General features: G+C 36.1%; 1 protein-coding gene and 1 non-coding gene across 2 annotated transcripts; both read left to right on the top strand.

Annotated features, from left to right (window-relative positions):
* The first annotated feature begins 203 nt into the window (after positions 1 to 203).
* On the top strand, positions 204 to 310 carry LOC145603298 (small nucleolar RNA R71). The gene has a single exon (XR_014104816.1). It is a non-coding gene; the product is annotated as a small nucleolar RNA R71 (small nucleolar RNA).
* A 17,903-nt stretch (positions 311 to 18,213) lies between these two features.
* Positions 18,214 to 18,927, top strand: LOC145603013 (16.9 kDa class I heat shock protein 1-like). The gene has a single exon (XM_081659146.1). It carries the CDS (start codon positions 18,312 to 18,314, stop codon positions 18,876 to 18,878), a length of 567 nt encoding a protein of 188 aa, XP_081515272.1. The 5' UTR covers positions 18,214 to 18,311; the 3' UTR covers positions 18,879 to 18,927.
* The last annotated feature ends 446 nt before the right edge of the window (positions 18,928 to 19,373 follow it).

Below are 19,373 nucleotides of genomic sequence, written 5' to 3'. Positions count from 1 at the left end.
ACAGAATTAGGATTATTAGTAGTAAGGCTATCTAGTTTCTGGCAAATAGAAGTAAGCTGGGCTTGCAATAGGGTTACTGAATCAACATGATGCTTGCCCTTGTTAGCATAACCTCTAGCATTCCCATAGCTGCGGAATCTAAAATTGTCCTAGATGCATTTCCTAAACCATTGTAAAAAGCTTGAATCAACTGCCACTTTGACAAATTGTGGTGGGGACACTCCCTCTGCAGATCCTTGAATCTTTCCCAAGCTTCATATAATGCTTCATCTGTCTCCTGGGCAAAATTCTGGATGGCACTTCTCAATAAAGCTGTTTTCTCTGCAGGGTAATATTTATTATAAAAATTTAAAGCAAGAGTCTCCCAGTTAGTAATACCAAGTGCAGCTCTATTCAACCATTAAACCATAATTTAGCTTTTCCACATAAAGAAAAGGGAAAAAGAATCTCCCTGATTTGATCCTGCGTTACCCCATTCTGCCTAATAGTATTGCAGTATTGACAGAAATCTGCAATGTGAAGATTAGGATCTTCACCCTTAGCTCCACTGAATTGCTTTCTTTCTATCATCGTTATGAACTGGGGCTTGATCTCGAACTGGACTCCCTCGAGATCAGGTGTAGGAGAAAGATGTGGAAAATCCGTCAGGGATGGTTGCGAATAATCGCTAAGCTTGCGAGGTGGAGGAGGTGGTGGTGTACCCATCTCTAGTTCTGAATCAGAAGAATGCTCCGAATCACTAGAAATAGGTAATGGATTTCCAGGAATATTATTACTCCCAGAACCTGCCAGGATCTGCCTACAAAAATTCTTCTGTCTATGAAACGAGCGTTCAATCTCAGGATAGAATGGAATGTAACCTGATCTGGAACACCTGGGCATAAACAAAGAACTAAAAAGACAGATATTAGACCTACCTCAAAGAACTAATGTCCTTTGAGGCAAAAGGAAAATAATCTAAACTACAAAAACAATTAGAAATAAAAATAAAACCGTTTCCCCGGCAACGGCGCCAAATTTTGACAGGCTAAAGTCGTATCACCTAATCAAAAATAATTACCTAAGTCCACTAGCTTATGCAGATAAGGAAGTAGGGTCGAATCCACAGGGAAACTAGTCTTTCTACTCCTAATTAATTAATATAGTCTAAATTATTAAAGTAACCAATATTTGTTTGCGATTTTAAACTATACTAAGAAGATTATGAGTAAGGAGAATGATTAAGGAAGAAATCAAATATTAAAAGGCCTAGGGCATAGGTTCACTAATAAACAATATCCCAGGGCAAACACAATAATCAATCATCAATGCATTAATTAATCAGATCATAAAGGGCTTTCGCTACGTATTACAATCACAGAATTAATTTACCGGTATTAAATCTCATCTCTCGAATCTCGACCTAACCATTTATAAATTAATCCGCCTATTGAAACTAAGCCTAAACATCAATTATCATCTCTCGAATCTCGAATCGATATTGCTAAACTCGTACAATTAAACCTGGCCAAATCTAATTGCATAGCATTTAAACAATCAATAGGAAATCAATTAAGCATTAATGATCAACAACCATAAAATTACCCCTTCATATTATTTATTAGATCCCCATAAACCCTAGAAGGAAAACTACTCAGACATAATTAAAACTAAATAAAACATAATAATTAAACAAGACATGAAGAAATTGAATGAATAAAATACTGAGATTAATTAAGAGAGAAATCGTACCAAGACGGCGGAATTACAATTGAGTTAAAGAACAAGAGAGAATAAAAGTCTAGAGAGAGAAAGTTTAAGTAGAGAGAAGGAGAATAAAAACTAGAGTAAGAGAGTAATGAAGAAGTGCCTAATCTTGCCTAATAAAATTACATTAATACTAAGCAAGCCTTCCTCGCTAAACAAAAATGAACGGAAAATATCAAACCCCTAAGAACTACTCGCGCCCGGTCGGGCAATGGCTCGCCCGACCGGGCTCGCCTTTTTTTCTCGAGGCACTTTCTCGCGCCCGGCCGGGCGCGTGCTCCGGGCGTGGGCTTCTTCAAACGTTGCTTCGCCCCGCCCGGCCGGGTGCTCCTTCGGGCGACCCTTTAGTGGTCTGGGCAAGGCTTTTTTAGCCTCGGGCTTCTACCTTTGGGCCTCCGAACTTGGCCCAAATGCTATCGAACTGAGCCCTTAGTGACCGATTTGATACCTCCAATCGGTCTTGGGCTATTGAACTGGGTCGCGGTCTTCCAACACTTGTAGATGATCCTCAAAAATCCGGGAAAATGCTCCAAGTACGCAAATTCCTACAAAACTCAAGCAAAACTACCAAAGCACTGGAAAACACAAATTAGTAATAAAAGTGGCTCGTAGGAGCCAAAAACACTACTAATTACGACCAAGGGACGGGGGTAAATATATATATAAAATGAACACATCACCAGCAGCCAGAACCACCGCCTAGCCGCCGCCATCGTCCACTATTATCGCACCACCTGACCACAACCACTGTCACCCACCATCTCCAACCGCCACTCAACTTTGCTGCCCAATACACCCCTGCATCACCAATATCAGCCCTTTCCAACCTCTACTCCACGCATCACAGCAACACCACCATTCACCAACAACAATTAACTCACTAAACATCCCCTGCTCCACCAATCTACAACATTCACCTTCACCAATTCTACCTCGCCATTTAACCACCAACTGCAGCCCACAACCTACCGCAATTAGTGGCGTTGCTCTCAATTGACCCACATATCAACTTCTCCACAATCGCAAACACTACAACAACAGCAACAATTGGCAGCAACCTGGCAAAAATCACAGCCGCACTCGCCACCATTCGCCACCAACATATAACTCAAGGCAGCACCAATCAAAATTCGCAACTATCCTACTTCAATTAAGATAGTGGCCCGTCAATTTCAGCATATAAAGCCCCAATTCAGTTGATTATCAACCTAATTTCCCCAAATTTAATTGCAAGGTTTGATTTTCTGATTAATTTGTAGGACGATTCTCTAATAAGTTAGCCTAATTTCAACTCTAAATGCAACAATCATAGCCACAACAAGAAGATCAATGGGGTTGGCTAAAAAATTTAATTTTTACAATTTGAAGATCAATTAAAAAATTTTGCAAAAATTGATTATTGTTAGTAGATCTTGTTTGTCAGATGGTGAAATGTAAGGATGAACAAAGAGAAAAGGATGAAGATGATGATGGTAGGTTAGGTTTAAGTGGGGGCATTTTAGGTATTTGAGTGTTTTAAGTAAGGGTATTTTAGGAATTTTATTATTTTTATTTTAAAATAACCTTAACCATAATTAATAATTAACTAAATTATCTTATTAAGTTTACCAGTGAAAAATTAGAACTAATTAAAGTTTACCAGCGATAATAAGTTTTTTTTGGCAATTTACCACTGAGAAAAATAAAAACTATAGTCACTACTACAAAAAGTGGCAAAGGAACCCCTTTTAAAAGACCCGTTGTACAATTTAACGGGTCTGTTTTACAAAAAAGACCTTACATTACATGTAACGGGTCTGTAATATTAGGCGCCAACAATATTTTTCACGGTGTTAAATTAGAAGGTAATATAAAAGACCCATTATTATTCACAACGGATCTCTTCGGTACAGACCTGCATTAGATACAACGAGTCTCTTACATCACCTCATGAAACAACCAATAGTAAAAGAAGAAAAAAAAATAACTTTCTACACAATTCCACTGCCGCCTATAGTTTTCCATTCCCTCATAAATCACAAGTCAAGTTAAATAAAGGAACTTCTAGAGCCATCTGTCTTTTCTCTGGATTTTCTGTCATTTTCCACCACCCTTATTTTGCTTTTCTTCTTCTTGCTTTATTTCCTTTTATAGATCTACAATTTCTCGCCACCTCTGCCATGGTAGCTGCTAGCTGCTTGCCTTGTTTCTTCTTTTTCTTTCTCCCTTTTCCTTAAAAGGGTTTAACCAAAAGTTATTTAGATCCTTTGCTTCTATGGGATTAGATCTATTAAATTTCATAATCTTGCTTCGGTTCTCATCATCACCACCGCACACCGGTGTTTTCGTCACGTCGGCCGGCCGCCCTCGATTTGTCCGACTTTAAATCGGGCCCGACACTTGCCGTTTGCTGCATGCATCCGCTCCAAGTTCCTTGAAGCTTGGTTCTCGTCTAGCCATCGAACTTGGTTGTGGTTGCCTCAGTTGTCAGCCGTAAGTAAAATTATACTTTCTATGTTATTAGAGTTTTTATGTGACATGAAGTTAATTAGGTTTCAATATTTTGAGACTTTTTTTCTAATTCAATCCTTGTTTTATGTCAGTATTTTTTTTCTTTTTTTTTTTTGGTGAGAAGTATTTATTAATTATTCCTATTTTTTTCGGTTCATTTTCTTGTATTATCCGAACTTTTTTTTAAAAAAAAATTAAGACTTAATGTTTAAATCTATTGTTTAGGTTTTGTTCTTTATTTTGTACTCCAAATTATTGTTGGTTTTATTTCCCTTTTAATTTATTCTGATTTTTTGTGTTTTCTGAATTTTGTGTTTGGTTTGTTCTCCAGGTTGGAGTCGTGGAGATGGTGACTTGGTGAACAAAAGTCTGATTATGAAAAGAAAATAGATGATTATATGCGATTTTGTTCAGCTACAACAATTGACAAGTTTATTAATAGTTGTACTTTTTTTTTACTAGGGCAGCTAACGCGCGCGATGCGCGCGTCATAGCGAGCCATATCTTGAAGGTTTTTTTGGTTTGGCTTTTAAATCACAAAATTAGTTAAATTAACAATAAGAGAAATTTTTCCTAAAAAAAAAAACAATAAGAGAAAAAATGTAATCAACTATATTTAGGTAGTATTAATGTTCAAGACAACTAACATTTATGAAAGCATAAAAGTACATAAATATTTTAGAGGGTATAGTTGTCTAAACACTATTCATTAAAATAGTATCTACATATTAATGAGGGTATGTAATACCCGAATATTTTATGATTTTTTATATAGTTTATTTTTATTTATTAAAAAACTTTCTTAATCTCATATTTTTATTTTAGAGTTCGAAAAGTTTTAAAACCCTATTTTAATTTAAATAGGACTCTATATTCTTAAGGGTATATAAACTATTTAACCCTAATAATATTTACTGCTTGTTTATAAAAAAAAGGGGGGGCCTTGTTTATTCACGCTCTTCAGTTTTCTTATTCTTCTAGGCGTGGGTTTTACGAGGTCAGCAAAGAATGTTAATTATTCATTTGTTCATTCTTCTTAATCTCTTTAAAGTCAATAAGATTTTGGTTACTAAACCTCCTGCCGTCCTTTTTCTTTTCTTGGAGTTGTTTGGATGAATTGTATTTTCTTTCATCCACATTATTTTGGATCATGTGAATTCAAGATTTTCGACCAAACTAGTAGAGCAACCATGCTTGTGCATACGTACCTTAGTGTTTTTTTTGAAGGTAATCACACGATCTCAATTAATTTTGTGATTTGTTTGGTTACAAATTGTTAGTATTAATTGTACTTTGTATTGTTATGTTTAAATCTTATAATTTGTGAATTATATATGACCATGATTTATACGTATATGATTGGTATGTGGTATTATACGATTTAATTGCAGCATTGATTGATTGTGTTATTCTAGATTTTTAATGTTGTTATTATAGGGAGTATTGTTTTACCGAGGATTTAGGGTTATTAATGCAGAGTATTAATTTGGGTTGAGAATTAATTATTTTTGGGTGATAGTATTATTTCCCTAAGAGTTGAGATGTTTTATGAATCAAATTGTTGTATTATTTGGGAACCTGTGCCATTGTTGAGTTATTACTATTAGTTTGTGAATTATTATTTGATCGATGTATAAGATCAAAGGTTGAGAATTATATTTTATTCTTGGTTTGAGGCTCGGCGTTATAGACCTTAGTCCTTGGCATGTTGGTAAGGAGATGATAATCATGAGTTAAGAATGAGGTACAATCTTTATTATTTATTTTTCTATGGTCCCCTACAGTGGGAATTGGCCCGTATGTGGTCTGGTTCAAGGTATTTTTCTGGTTATTGAGAGTATTCAAGTTTTTATACTTGTTGGTTTGTTATTCGAATTACCCATGTCCAAGGCTAGGTGTAGAACAACGAGCATGGCACACTTATTGGGTATGATCAGTTAATTGAGTAAAAGGTTCGTACTACTATTCGAGGTTGAGTTGATAAAGGTTATTTTTCTTTTTCAGAGTACAATGTGTAATGTAGTTTTAAACTACATTATTTAATTGAGCTTGTGTTGTCAATCATTCTATTATACTATATATTCTGATATGTGATAATTACTCAGCTTTTTGCTGACGTGTGTGTTATTTTGTTGTGCTACTTGTGTTTGCGGCCATGTCTTTTTCTTATGGTGGCCCTGCGACGATCTATTTTGGAATTTGTCCTTAATGGTGAGCAGACAAGATTGTTTAAGCAGGTTGATCAAGTGATCGTAGCTAAAGGAGCTCAAGTGTTTCGATTAGTGTTTTTATATCGAGTTTGTAAAGTTGTATAAATAGCTCACCTAGATTTGTTGGGTTGTAAGTATTGGGATTTTGTAAGCCTTAACACTTGACAGATTGTCGAGTGTGGTGGTAATACCTTCGATTTAGGTGTATGCTTCCGCAATTTTATTTAAAGGTCGTTAATTTTCCTTTAATTCTTGTTTATTATTAATTAGTAAATCGGGGGTGTTACAGGGTATGTATGTAAATACACATTTTGAAGGGTATAATTGGCATTACACTATTCATAAGAGTATGTTTCTACTTTTTATAAGGTAGGGAATCATATTAATTACAATACTTTGGCAGGGTTCTTGAATGCTAATTAAGTGTGTTTGTACAACTTGTTAAACCAAAGTGGTTTAATTTTATGTTTTGGTAATTGACTAATTGTAGTTGTAAAATTATATACTATTAATGTTATTTTATTTAATCTTGAATTGTACTAAAGTAATTCAAATTTAAAATTTCAGCAATTTGAATGGAGCGGTAAGAATTAAAACTTTCAAAATTCAAATAAATATTACAGTGAAAAAATTTTTATTATTTTTTTTTTTTGAAAATAAAGAGATCAAACAGACCCGTTATTTAATATAACAGGTCTATTTCACTCCCCTCAAAAAGACCCCATACCACATGTAACGGGTCTTTTTCCCTTCTAATGTAACAATTAAACACCACGCCTAACAGACCGCCTAACTCTAATAACAGGTCTGTTTGTTTTTTAAAACTGACCGCCAAAATGAGGGGGTCTCTTTATCAAACAGACCTCTGAGATAGGGACCCGTTCCAAACGGGTCTCTTAAGCCAATTTGGACGGGTTTGTTAGCCTATTTTTGTAGTAGTGAGTGTTACCAAAGAGAATTTCCCTTAATTTAATTATTTGATTTATTATTTTATTTAAGTTTACTAACGCGTGTATTTTGTTATTAGAAAGAAGCTAAGTAAGAGGCATCAAAGTGAGTAATTTTATCTATTCTTTTAGAAAGCATGTTTAAATTTGATTAATTCCTAGTAACATGTTAGGATGTTTTTAATGCTTTCTAGTATCTTGTTTAGGTTGCCTTTTCTTCTTTCTAATGTCATGTTACTATCGTGTTAGGGCTAAAGCTTTGATTTTTATTGTTTAGTGACATGCTAGCATTTGTTATTAATCTTGTTAGTATCATTCCTAGGATCCTGCTATTATTATTAAGCTTAATTATGATTATGATGATTGTTATGATTGTTATAATTATGATATTATCATGTTGCTTGATGTATATTGTTGTTATTGCTTGATCACGCCTTTTCTGCAGGTTTAAAGGGAATTTGTACTTAGAATCACGCCTAATAAGATAATTAATAATTTGGTTTAGGCTAATATGATTTTAATTCAAGTGATCGCCAATAATAGTTTTATTTGTGCATTAATATTTAACCAACATAGATTAAACACGTTTAGGGTTAATCTAATGATTGTATGTTTATCAGAAAGCGCACATGAATACGAGTAGAATAAAGTAGAGGCCTATTATAGGACGGGTTCAATATCTTTTAGACTGGATTCGTACCCTCATCCCCGAACTTCCAGTCTTGGTTCCAGACCTATTGGAGTTGATGATTTCATGGATCGTTAAGGGGTGTAACCTTAACCCTGTGAACAGTTTACAAGTTCCTAAAACTTGTTGACGACTCGTTTACTCTAGCTTTCTTCCCTTTAGGCGCCACCATACTTAAGTGTATGATCACAGTGGGGTTCAAGTTTGGGGCAATGCTTGGAATATTCCCTACAGTTTTTGGCGACTCCATTGGGGAGGATTCTTTATTTTAATTCCTGAAATTTATTTTGGCAATGATTTAGAATGAGCAGATGAGACTCGAAAAGTTCTAAGTATTTCATGTGCGTAATTTTAAATAACGTTATTGTCATGTACATAAAAAAGGTCCTCATTGTAAAGACCAACCGAAATGAGTCAAAAACATAGGATTTTTACACTTAGGAAATTTGAGAAATATCTTTCACAACTAGAATCAAAATGATACTGCAAAAACTGGAAAATTCTAAGAACACAGAAAGCTGCTGAGGCATGTAGGAACTAGCGCCGAGAAAATAGAGCCAGAGTCGTGCGATGGTTCTGTCGCCTGGCAACAACAATTTAATCTGGCGACAGGGTTATCTCCTGGCGCCAGTCTCTGTTCTCTCGCGCCAAGTTCTTCTAATACCGAGCCAAAACTATGCCTTCTTCTTTTGACTAATTCTAGCACTGTTGGCTCGATTCTACTTCCTAATTGAGTTTTTCTCTCTTTTCTGAACTCATATGTGTTCTACATATGGCCATAACCCTCTGGGGGTTCACGTTCCATCTACCGAATCGAACGCTCCTGGCAACGACGGGTACATCCGAGTTTGTGAATCCACCAAATCGTGGAAGAAAGTTTAACTTGCGGGGTCCCATCCATACGCGCCAACCCTTCTAAAGGTAAGGCTTCCACGCGATGCATATGGGCTCATAACCATGGACCCTCTTTGACTAACCCTTATCCTTGAACTTTAGAGAGCCATGGTTATGTTGCAAACTCATTGCATCATATTGTGACTACTTGACTACTTGTGCATCTCTTACTTGTGCATACTTATTATGTGGCTAAACTAAGCGTTTGGTTTGACTTGTGATCATAAATATGCTTAAATAAACTAACCAATGACTAAAGGAATTTGGTTAATTATTTGATTAATTAATTTGAGTTAATAAATATGTCTAAAATCAAGTTATAGTTCCTTTGAGTCAACCCGCATTTTTATTCTCGTATACAGCACAAGCGTCAACTTGTTTTGGTCATATCCGTAGTTCTAGGAAGAGTTACGAGTCGTACAGCCTATGGATATGTAGCTCCGAGTTTTATCTTTGATTAGGCGTTGGTTTCGTCCCAATCGGAATCACATATCAAAAGTATTGACTAAAATATTACAGTCTGTCCAGTTTAGTGCACACACGTGAAGTCTTAACTTAGTCTTTGTTCAAGTCTAGTCACATAGTCTAGTCACATGGTCATCACACAAGTCTTAACATGTCACCTACACTCACTAGTCTTAGCGCACACTTTGTAAATGTTTCACCATGACCATGTCTTAGGTTCATGCATGAGTCGTTTTTCCGTCATATGAGTTGAGGGTCCATTCCATTTCTATTCTCTTCCCATCTATTGCATGTTGAATAGAGCTTGAGTAAAAAAGTTAATAAAAAAATTACCCCTAACTTCCCTTTCCACGGCACTTGGTCAAGGAGAGAAGGAAGATTAATCAAGGACAACACCTTTATTCAAATACTACTTTTTGATAAACCAGTCAATTGGAAAAGAAAAGCTAAGAAGATAATGCAAGTTAAGAAGAAGTCAACGAACTTAGGAAGGACGTGGCTAACATGACTAAAATGATAAAGGCTATGGCTCTTCAAATCAATGACCCTGTAAAACAACAACAAATGGAGCTCATGCAAGAAAGCTTGGGCAAGCTCTCTAGTGACTATAGGTTCCAGGGCATTAGCTCACAAGGGGTCTCAGTGGACTAGGAACTTCTTCTGCGGAAGTTTAATACCAATGACATCCTTGAATTCAAGCCAACTGACAATCATTACTGTCACTTAAGAGCCTTTGAAACTATAATGAACATTAAGGGGATTGATAGGAAGATTTTTCATTCTTTATTCTCGCTATCTTTAGAAACCGTTTGTCAACAATGGTTCTTTTTTCTTGAAAAAGAGAAAACCTCTTCTTGGGATTCCATAACAAACGCTTTCGTAGATAGATATAAGTGCAACATCCAAGACGAAACAGACCATATACAACTTGAGATGCTAAAGCAAAAAAGAAATAGAAGGGTTCACTTCTTTCTTTAAGAAGTGGAGGGAAACTTCTGCTAATATTATATGGTTGAGGTTCCTATCGAAAAAGAGTCTATAAGGATGTTCATCAAGAACCTTCAAGAAAAATATGCAAAGCACTTAAAATACCAACACAACTTGAATACTTTTAAGGCTGTGTATAATATAGGCATTGACATTGAAGATGACCTTCTGAAAGATAATAGTGCGATCCTTCTTCTTCCTCTTCCATTAACAAAGTACATGCTACAAACACCTCTAAACAACGAATCCAAAGGTAAAAAAGAGTGTTCACTCCACTTGGTATGAGTTATGAAACAACTTTCGAAAAGCTACATCTCAAAGGACTAGTCATGCCCATAGGACCCATCAAAGACCTGGTTCCAGAAGCTAGGCCACCTAAGTGGGATCCTAATAAACACTGCAAGTATCACCAAGGAAAGGGTCACGACACTGAGGAGTGTTGGAAACTCATAGAAGCTATTCAAAACCTGATTGATGACAATAAAACTTCCAAGATTCTAGCCATTGCAGATGATCAAATATCCTTCCATCCTTCACTCCTTATCACACCTGTAGGTAAGCCCATGATCGAGATAGCTTATATAATCTGTATTGATGAAGTGTCCATGATTGAGGAGGATGAAAGAATTTTCTTAGATAATATCGGGGAAATTTATCAAGTCTAAAAGAAGACGTTCGAAAACTGCAAGATGTCATTGACATGCTCTTGAATATGGTAGAAGGACTAGCAAATCGGATGATGGTTATCGAACAAAATTCTCACCAAGGATTTAATAAAGAATTCAATGCTCCTAAGCCACGGGCAAAACAGACCATTGAAGAATACACACCAATAGAAATGACTTATGATGAAGCTTTTGACTATCTTCATGATCAAGGTCACATTCATCCCGTTGGCCCCAGTCAAGACCCACCACCTGAGAAACGATCTCCCAATTGGGATCCAAACTCTTATTGCAAATATCATAGAGGCTATGGTCACACCACCAAAAAGTGTTTTACCTTCAAGGATCGCATTCAAGACGTCATTGATTCAAATCACCTTCATGTTCCTCTTAGCAACACGAAGGCCAAGAATAGTAACAATAATAACAGTGGATGGAAAGGAAAGAAGAACGATAATCCTTCTTCTTACAAAACTACCCACTTAAACAACGTTAGCACGTTTAAATTAAATGAGGTCCTTACCATGAATAAACGAGAGCAAAAGAGAAACTTCACACCTATTGGTATAAGTTATGGCATAGCATTCGATCGCCTTCATGCTAAAGGTCTCATAACTCTTATTGGACCATTAAAATTAAAGATTCAATGGTCGAAAGGAGGACGGCTAGCTGGAACCTTAATGCACACTGCAAATACCATCAAGGTAGGGGTCATACTACTAAGAGTTGTTTGAAGCTAAGGGAGGCCATTCAATATTTGATTGATAATAACAAGCTTCCCATACCTCCAGTCGGCAAGAAGACCGAGTGACGATAAGGCACAAGACACAAGGCGAGCTTGAACGAAAAGATTTTGTGACCTCTTTTTTCTATTTATTTTATCTATCCTTTCCCCAATAAGTCTAGCATAGGCACCTTTCATTTTCCCTTAAATTTATTTTGTAGGACTTTCTTTTACTTTTTCCTTTTAATAAAATGAGCATTTATTTCTTGCATATGATCATTGCATTGCATAAAAATAAATAAATAAATAAATAAATCATGTCGAACTAAGCACAAGGTATACCAATGATCTGAGGCACCCCTTGTAGCCTATCATATCATCTTTACCCTTTCAAATATAAAATCCTTTCTTTATCAACCACTTTGACCCTCATCTAATGATAGACCTTTCTTTCTTCAACCCACATCTACCTAGCCTTGGGATGGGATGGAGTGCAACTTATGCAATTTTCAAAGAACAAAAGATTGAGTGAACAAAATAAAAATTAATTAAAATAACAAAATAAAGAAAAAAATAAATAAAAGTGTACAAAAAGGCAAGTGTTCCAATGTCTTTGATATGAACACGTCTCTGATTGCGTTGCTTATCGAGTGCTTGGTACCGTGCCTGAGAAACATGAATGCCAAGTGAGTGATAGACCGTATGATCGGGATTGCCCACATTTATCAAAAAAGAATTGGATAAAATGAAAAAATGAAAAGCAAAAACGAAGAGAGAGCAAAATATAAACAAAAGAGAGTGAGGAAACCTCAAGCAAAAAAGTAAGGTTGCACACCTTGGGGGCTTATCTAGGGTCTTGAGCCTTTATCCCCTTCTTCTTCAACCTTTATCCTAACCACGTCACAACCCTTCAAAGACCTCTTTGAGGTATACACATACTTGTGCGAGGTTCAGCTAGAGCTACGTTCAGCCTGATTTTCTAACAGATACGTAGGCCACCTCACATTGAGGTGCGACCGTAATAAAATTGCATTCATATTCATATTCACATTCACACACTCACACCATAATCATATCAAGGGACTTCCGATGCTCATCCCTATCCATTTAGAGCTAGAATTGGGGGCTTGATCCCTACATCATTAGCCTACCTAGCCTAAGAGTCATCATTATTTGACTCTTCCCAATATATCTTTCCACGCACGCTTAGCCCTTGCAGCCTAGCTAAATATACTTCCCTTAGGAACCCTTTATTTTGAAATCTTAGTAGAAGCATACTTTCTCATATCAAAATCACTCATCAATTATAATCATCATTGTATCATGAAGTATAAAGTGCTTAGCCTCCGTGCCTAAGTTACCTAAACATTTTCATTATCGAGTCAACTAGGATAGCCTAGGATGAATTAATCCTTGCACCATGAGATACAACATCGACACATACGCTTGATTAAGCTCATTTAACATGCAACTTCGAACATTCCACTTCTTCCTTTTTTGCGTCTTTCTTTTTTGGGAGAAAGTCGGTACCTTCCACAAAAATGACGAAATTTTTTTGCATTTTCGAGTTGCACAATTACATTACAAATGCACACACGAGTCATGTACGTTAAAGTCATGTCGTGTCACATCACTACTTCACCTTGGAACCTCAAGTCAGTCAATCACCTTGAGCCAACCTCAAGTAAAGGAAATTAAAATTTCAAGCACACCAAGCCTTAGGTCAACCCTAAGAAACACATCAAGCCTTAGGTCAACCCTAAGAAAAAAACCAGCAAAGTCTCTTTGCAATCTTTTGATTCTTTACAGGATACAACCATTCAGCAAAGCTCCTGTTCGCAGCCAACTGAACGATCTCAACAAACATTTAAGCATTCAAAGATCTTTAGTTTAGAGACTCGTGGACATATCATTAAGCTCTTTTGCTCAGAGACGCATGGCACCCTATCAAGCTCTTTTGTTCAAAGACACGTGGACATACCATCAAACTCTTTTGCTCAAAGACGCATGGGGATCCTATAAAGCTCTTTTGTTCAGAGACACGTGGACATATCATCAAGCTCTTTTTCTCAGAGACGCATGGGTATCCTATCAAACTCTTTGTTTAGAGACGATTGAACAATCCTTAAGAAAGCTCTATTATTTAGAGACGAGTGAACAATCCTCAAAAAGAACCTCTTTTGTTCAGAGACGAGTGAACATCAACAGTGGAAAAGCACAACTACAACATCAAACAAAAGACTTCAAGCGATATCCCCTAGTTTGAGGAAGATCGTCACAACAAAATGCAACAACAATTCAGTTATTTTAGAGACGTGTGCTCGAAGGTGCAAGATACGCGTTTCTTAACTCTTTTATCTGTTTAACAAATGCTAATTTGTAGGTATCGGCCTTAAAAGAATGATTTAGGATCGCAGAACGTTCTGAATCATTCTCCGTCCATATCGCTACTTTGACTTTTGTTTTCGAAACTAGCGTTTCCCCAAACTCAGTCAATGTGGGGGCTTTTGTAGACACCCAAATGTGTCTCCCCAAAACCAAACCTAGTGATGAATATCTTTCACGTGATTATTGAACAAAGTGAACATGTGAAAAGTATAGTGATGCGGTTATTTTTAATAAAATCCTTTTTTTTAATTTGTTTTTCGAAAACCTGTTCTATTTATGAAAAACATCCAATCCATTTTATTTTGGTTCATGATTTGGGTCCAATAATAGTGTATTTGGATGGGGATTGATAAGACCTTTCCAACGATATATTATAAGCCCAATTCCGACGAATAATGAGGAAGTTATGGCCAAAATACTAAATTGGGCCCAAACCGGATTTTACCTAAGACCTAATGATCATGAGGAGGGTCTAAAGTTTTAATCCTATTCCTAAAATAATTAGGACTAATTAGAAACTTGTATAAGTTTCTAAAAGATCTTAGTTATCCATTTTTGAAAAGATAAGATCAAAGAATTTGAATTTGAATACCACTCCTCTTTTTGAAAGTCCTAATTCTATTCGAATTTAAAGATGTTCAAAGACAGTCAGATTTTATTTTCGTTCCTCATAACCTTTATCCAAATTTCCAGTATCCAAGTTTTATATGGTTAGATATATATTGAGATTATCTTTCCAATGATATATTATAATATTAATTCAGAGCTATAACGAAAAAGATATGAAAAAAATACGAAACTCTATCTAAAATTGACACCCTTCCACAATTTCCACCATATCTTTTTATCTACAAAATTTTTTAATTGGATTCTAATTGGGATGGAAATTTGACTTCAAGAGCTTTCCGACGACATATTATATGCTTTATTTCAACTTCTGGATCAAAAGATATGTATAAAACAAAATCCGTAAAAAAATTGTTTCAGCGCCAAACGACAAAGTCTGTCGCCTGGCGCTGGCAGCGCCTGGCGCTAGTCTTGTTGCCTGGCGACAGGATGTGTTTTATTCCGAATGGAACTGAACGTCTTTTTTGTCGTGTCCGGACTATTTTTCTATAAATAGGGTCCTTGATCTCCGTTTTCAAATAACCTAGAATTCTCTAATTCTCTCTCTTTCTCTCTGTAAGCATTAGCTTATTCTTTCTTTCTCCCTCTTGATTTCTAAAACTAGCCTTTTACAAAACACCATACCGCATACATTAGTTCTAGACAAACCTAGCCAAGTTCGAAGTTGCCTTCGCCCTAGACGTGAAAGGTTGATAATTTCTGAGGGTTTTGTCCCAAATCCAGTCTAAACTTTTTAACTCTTTCTTACAATTATTTAATTTAATCTTTGATTTATAATTTTATTGAAGTTTACTAACGCGTGTATTTTGTTATTTGAAAGAGGTACGAGGCATCAAAGTGAGTAATTTATTTCTATTCTTGTAAAAAGCATGTTTAGATTTGATTAATTCCTAATATCATGTTAGGATGTTTTTAATGCTTTCTAGTATCATGTTTATGTTGCATTTTCTTCTTTCTAATATCATGTTAGTATCGTGTTAGGGCTAATGCTTTGATTTTTATTGTTTAGAGACATAATAGGATTTGTTATTAATCTTGTTAGTATCATGCCTAGGATCTTGCTATTATTATTAAGCTTAATTATGATTATGATGATTGTTAAGATTGTTATAATTATGATTATTATCATGTTGCTTGATGTATATTGTTGTTATCGTTTGATCACGCCTTTTCTGCAGGTTTAAAGTGAATTTGTATTTGAAATCACGCCTTATAAGATAATTAATAATTTGGTTTAGGCTAATATGATTTTAATTCAAGTGATCGCCAATAATAGTTTTATTTGTGCATTAATATTCAACCAACATAGATTAAACAGGTTTAGGGTTAATCTAATGATTGTATGTTTATCAGAAAGCGCACATGAATACGAGTAGAATAAAGTAGAGGCCTATTATAGGACGGGTTCAATCTCTTTTAGATTGGATTCGTACCCTCATCCCTGAACATCCAGTCTTGATTCCAGACCTATTGGAGTTGACGATCTCATGGATAGTTAAGGGGTGTAACCTTCACTCTAGCTTTCTTCCCTTTAGATGCTGCCATACTTAAGTATATGATCACATTGGGGTTCAAGTTTGGGGTAATTATTGGAATATTCCCTACACATATTAGTGCGAATCTCTTAAAAATTGTGCAGCACAGGAAAGGAAGAGGACACTGCGACCTAGAAGAACTTGCCAGTCTAGTCCCTAAAAGCAACCAAGCTTAGGATAAGACAAGACTCTGCCCTCTTTGGGAGCCATGTGGTACCATCCAGACTCAGGACCAGAAAATGACCTTTTCAGGCTCATCAAAGACTTGAATAAATGCAGTGATTCAGGATACCTCTGAAATCACGGAAACCACAATAAGCATATCAAAGTGTGTAGGGAAACAGGGTGTAGCAAGGCAATGCAAATATTAAAAGCACGAAAAACCTTATCCAAAGTAGGGTAAAGAGGAAATCTCAAGCCCAAGTCCAACGGAGAGGTAAAAACTACAATATGACCAGTAGGAGGAGCAGATAACTTGGAGCCCTTAGCTGGCAAAACCAGCTTGTAACCTTGACCAAACCCATAGAAATTCTATCCCCAGAGTTGCAAGATCCAACTTCCTCGCGTCCTTACCCCAGTTGGAGTCCAGCTTGCAATTCCTGGGGCCATGACACCTTTTGTCCGAAAAGAAGTCAGAGTTACCCTCCTCAACAGGCTCCTCCATGTAAATAGGCTGATAGTCATCAAAAGCACTCTCACCAGGAGACTCAGCCACCCCGCTCATATTTATAGCTGGAGAATGAGATGGTGAAGAAGTTGCAACGCTGCCACCCCGCACTACATAATAATCAAACCGATTCACATTAGCCATGTCATCAAGCCCGGCAAAAATATTTAAAGGCCAAACATGGGGAATGGGGCTAAAAAGAGAAACATCAAGGGGATTAGCCTTGACGTTCGCCAGCCAATCGTTTATGGCGTAGCGCGCGCATCCTTAATGGGTGAGATGGGTCAAAGGAATCCCATCCTTAACAAGCACCCGCTCACAATAAGGGTTAAAGAAATTAAGACAAGGTCCGGACCGAAAAGGACGGAAAGCGCTGCCCTCAGCAAGACGACTACTACCTGACCCAGGTGCAACGCGAGGAGTCACAACAATACTCGCCTTGCCCGCAACAGGAGGACAATCGAAAGACATAACCATTTGTAAAGGAACAATGAGTTTGTCGTGAGTTGCCGCTTCAAATCGTGGAGGCCGGTTTTTTAATTTTAATTTTAATTTTTTACTTTTACAAAGACGAAATATCCTAAGAAAAAAAGAAGGTTAAAAAAAAATATGAAATAGATTATCAGACAAAGTTTGACAAAAAGTTCTTCCTTCAAAATTTTATTTTTTAAAATTAAACTTTTATGATTTTTCTTGAAAGGTAATTAAAACAACTTAAGAGTAGTACTATAATAGTCTGACTTATTCAATTTCAAATGTTTTAATTTTAGTTTTTTTTTTTTAAAAAAAAATAATCTTGTGTCACGGACCTAACATGACTAAAGGTGAATCTATTCCTATATATGATATAAGTATACTTCAAGGGATAATTCAATTGGTTAGAGCATTACATTTATGTATAACGATACCAAATTTCATTTTCAGACCTATGGTGATAAAATATCTAGAGAAGTCCACAAAGTGCTTGCATCAAAACCAACTTATCTCTAGATCTTTCTACTAACATCTTACCATAAACGTTTCACATACAAAGCAACATCAGATAACATCTTAGAAAAATCTAGATTCCCCTAGATTACTTCACCTATAACCGACTGTCCTCTACTATAAATAAACCCATCATTTCTTACCTCTCTTCTCAACTCATCAATATATCATCATCAACAACACAGTATTCTACAAATTCTCTCATCAAACAAACTTCTTTCATTAATATTACTATCTTTATCACCCACATTATTAAAATAATTAATACATTTATCTTGATCAAATTTGCATATGGCAAAAGCTGTAATTCCAATGTTATTCCTAACCATCTTTGTAGGACTTGTAGTCCTCCCAGTGAAAGGGTTGGTGCCCTTCACAAGAACACTTTGGGATGAACTCGACGACCCGTTTCGAGTTCTTGAGCAAACTCCCCTTCCACTACCCAAAACCAATAATTTCGAACCCTTACGCCTTACCTTATTAGCTAAGGCGGATTGGAAAGAAACTAAAACTTCTCACATTATAAGTCTTGACATTCCTGGCATGAAAAAAGAGGATGTCAAGATTGAGGTGGAAGAAAACAGGGTCCTTAAGGTGAGTGGGGAGAGGAAGGCAGAAGAGGAACACGAAGGCGATAAATGGCATCGAGTTGAGCGTACAACTGGTAAGTTCTGGAGGCAGTTTAGGCTACCTGCTAACGCGGATTTGGATCATATTAAGGCTCATCTTGAAGATGGAGTGTTGAAGATTACAGTACCTAAGCTCGCCGAGGAGAAGAGGAGGCAGAGTAAGGTTATTGACATTGGTGTTGATAAGTCTAATGTTGAAGATCTTAAAGCTACCAAGGCTGATATGTAACATGATTTACTAATTGAATGTCAAATGTTTTGATTGAGGAATTTTGTTTTGCTAATATTATGTATGTACTGGTGGTTGTATTACTACCTCCATAGGTTATGTGCAATGATTTGACATAAAGTAGAGAGGAAAAATGTCTAATCGTTGCACATAACCTGTAACGGAGGTAGTACATACATTTATGTGTTTATTTGGTGCATGCCTTGTAAGGGTGCGTCTTGTAAGGGTGCGATCTTAATCTGTTTTTTACTCAAACGTATACAAGTATATAATAAAAGTTTTTCATTTTAGTAATGTACTAATGTATGGTGTTTTGTATCTTTATTATTGAAAATGTGTACTTAGCGAATGAGTGAGCAGAATACACCATTTATGTCCCATATCTATTCTTTATCTACTACGTATCTAATTTCTAACTTAAACAATTGGATAAGTTTTGTGACTTGAGAGTTCTTGAAAAGGGATGACTTCTTTTTATCATAGAATAAAAAGAAT

Source organism: Chenopodium album, chromosome 21, assembly GCF_948465745.1.
Source record: "Chenopodium album chromosome 21, dcCheAlbu1.1, whole genome shotgun sequence".
Classification (NCBI taxonomy): Eukaryota; Viridiplantae; Streptophyta; class Magnoliopsida; order Caryophyllales; family Amaranthaceae; genus Chenopodium; species Chenopodium album.
The sequence above is the reverse complement of the archived record's forward strand: the minus strand, read 5'-3'. Positions and strand labels throughout refer to the sequence as shown.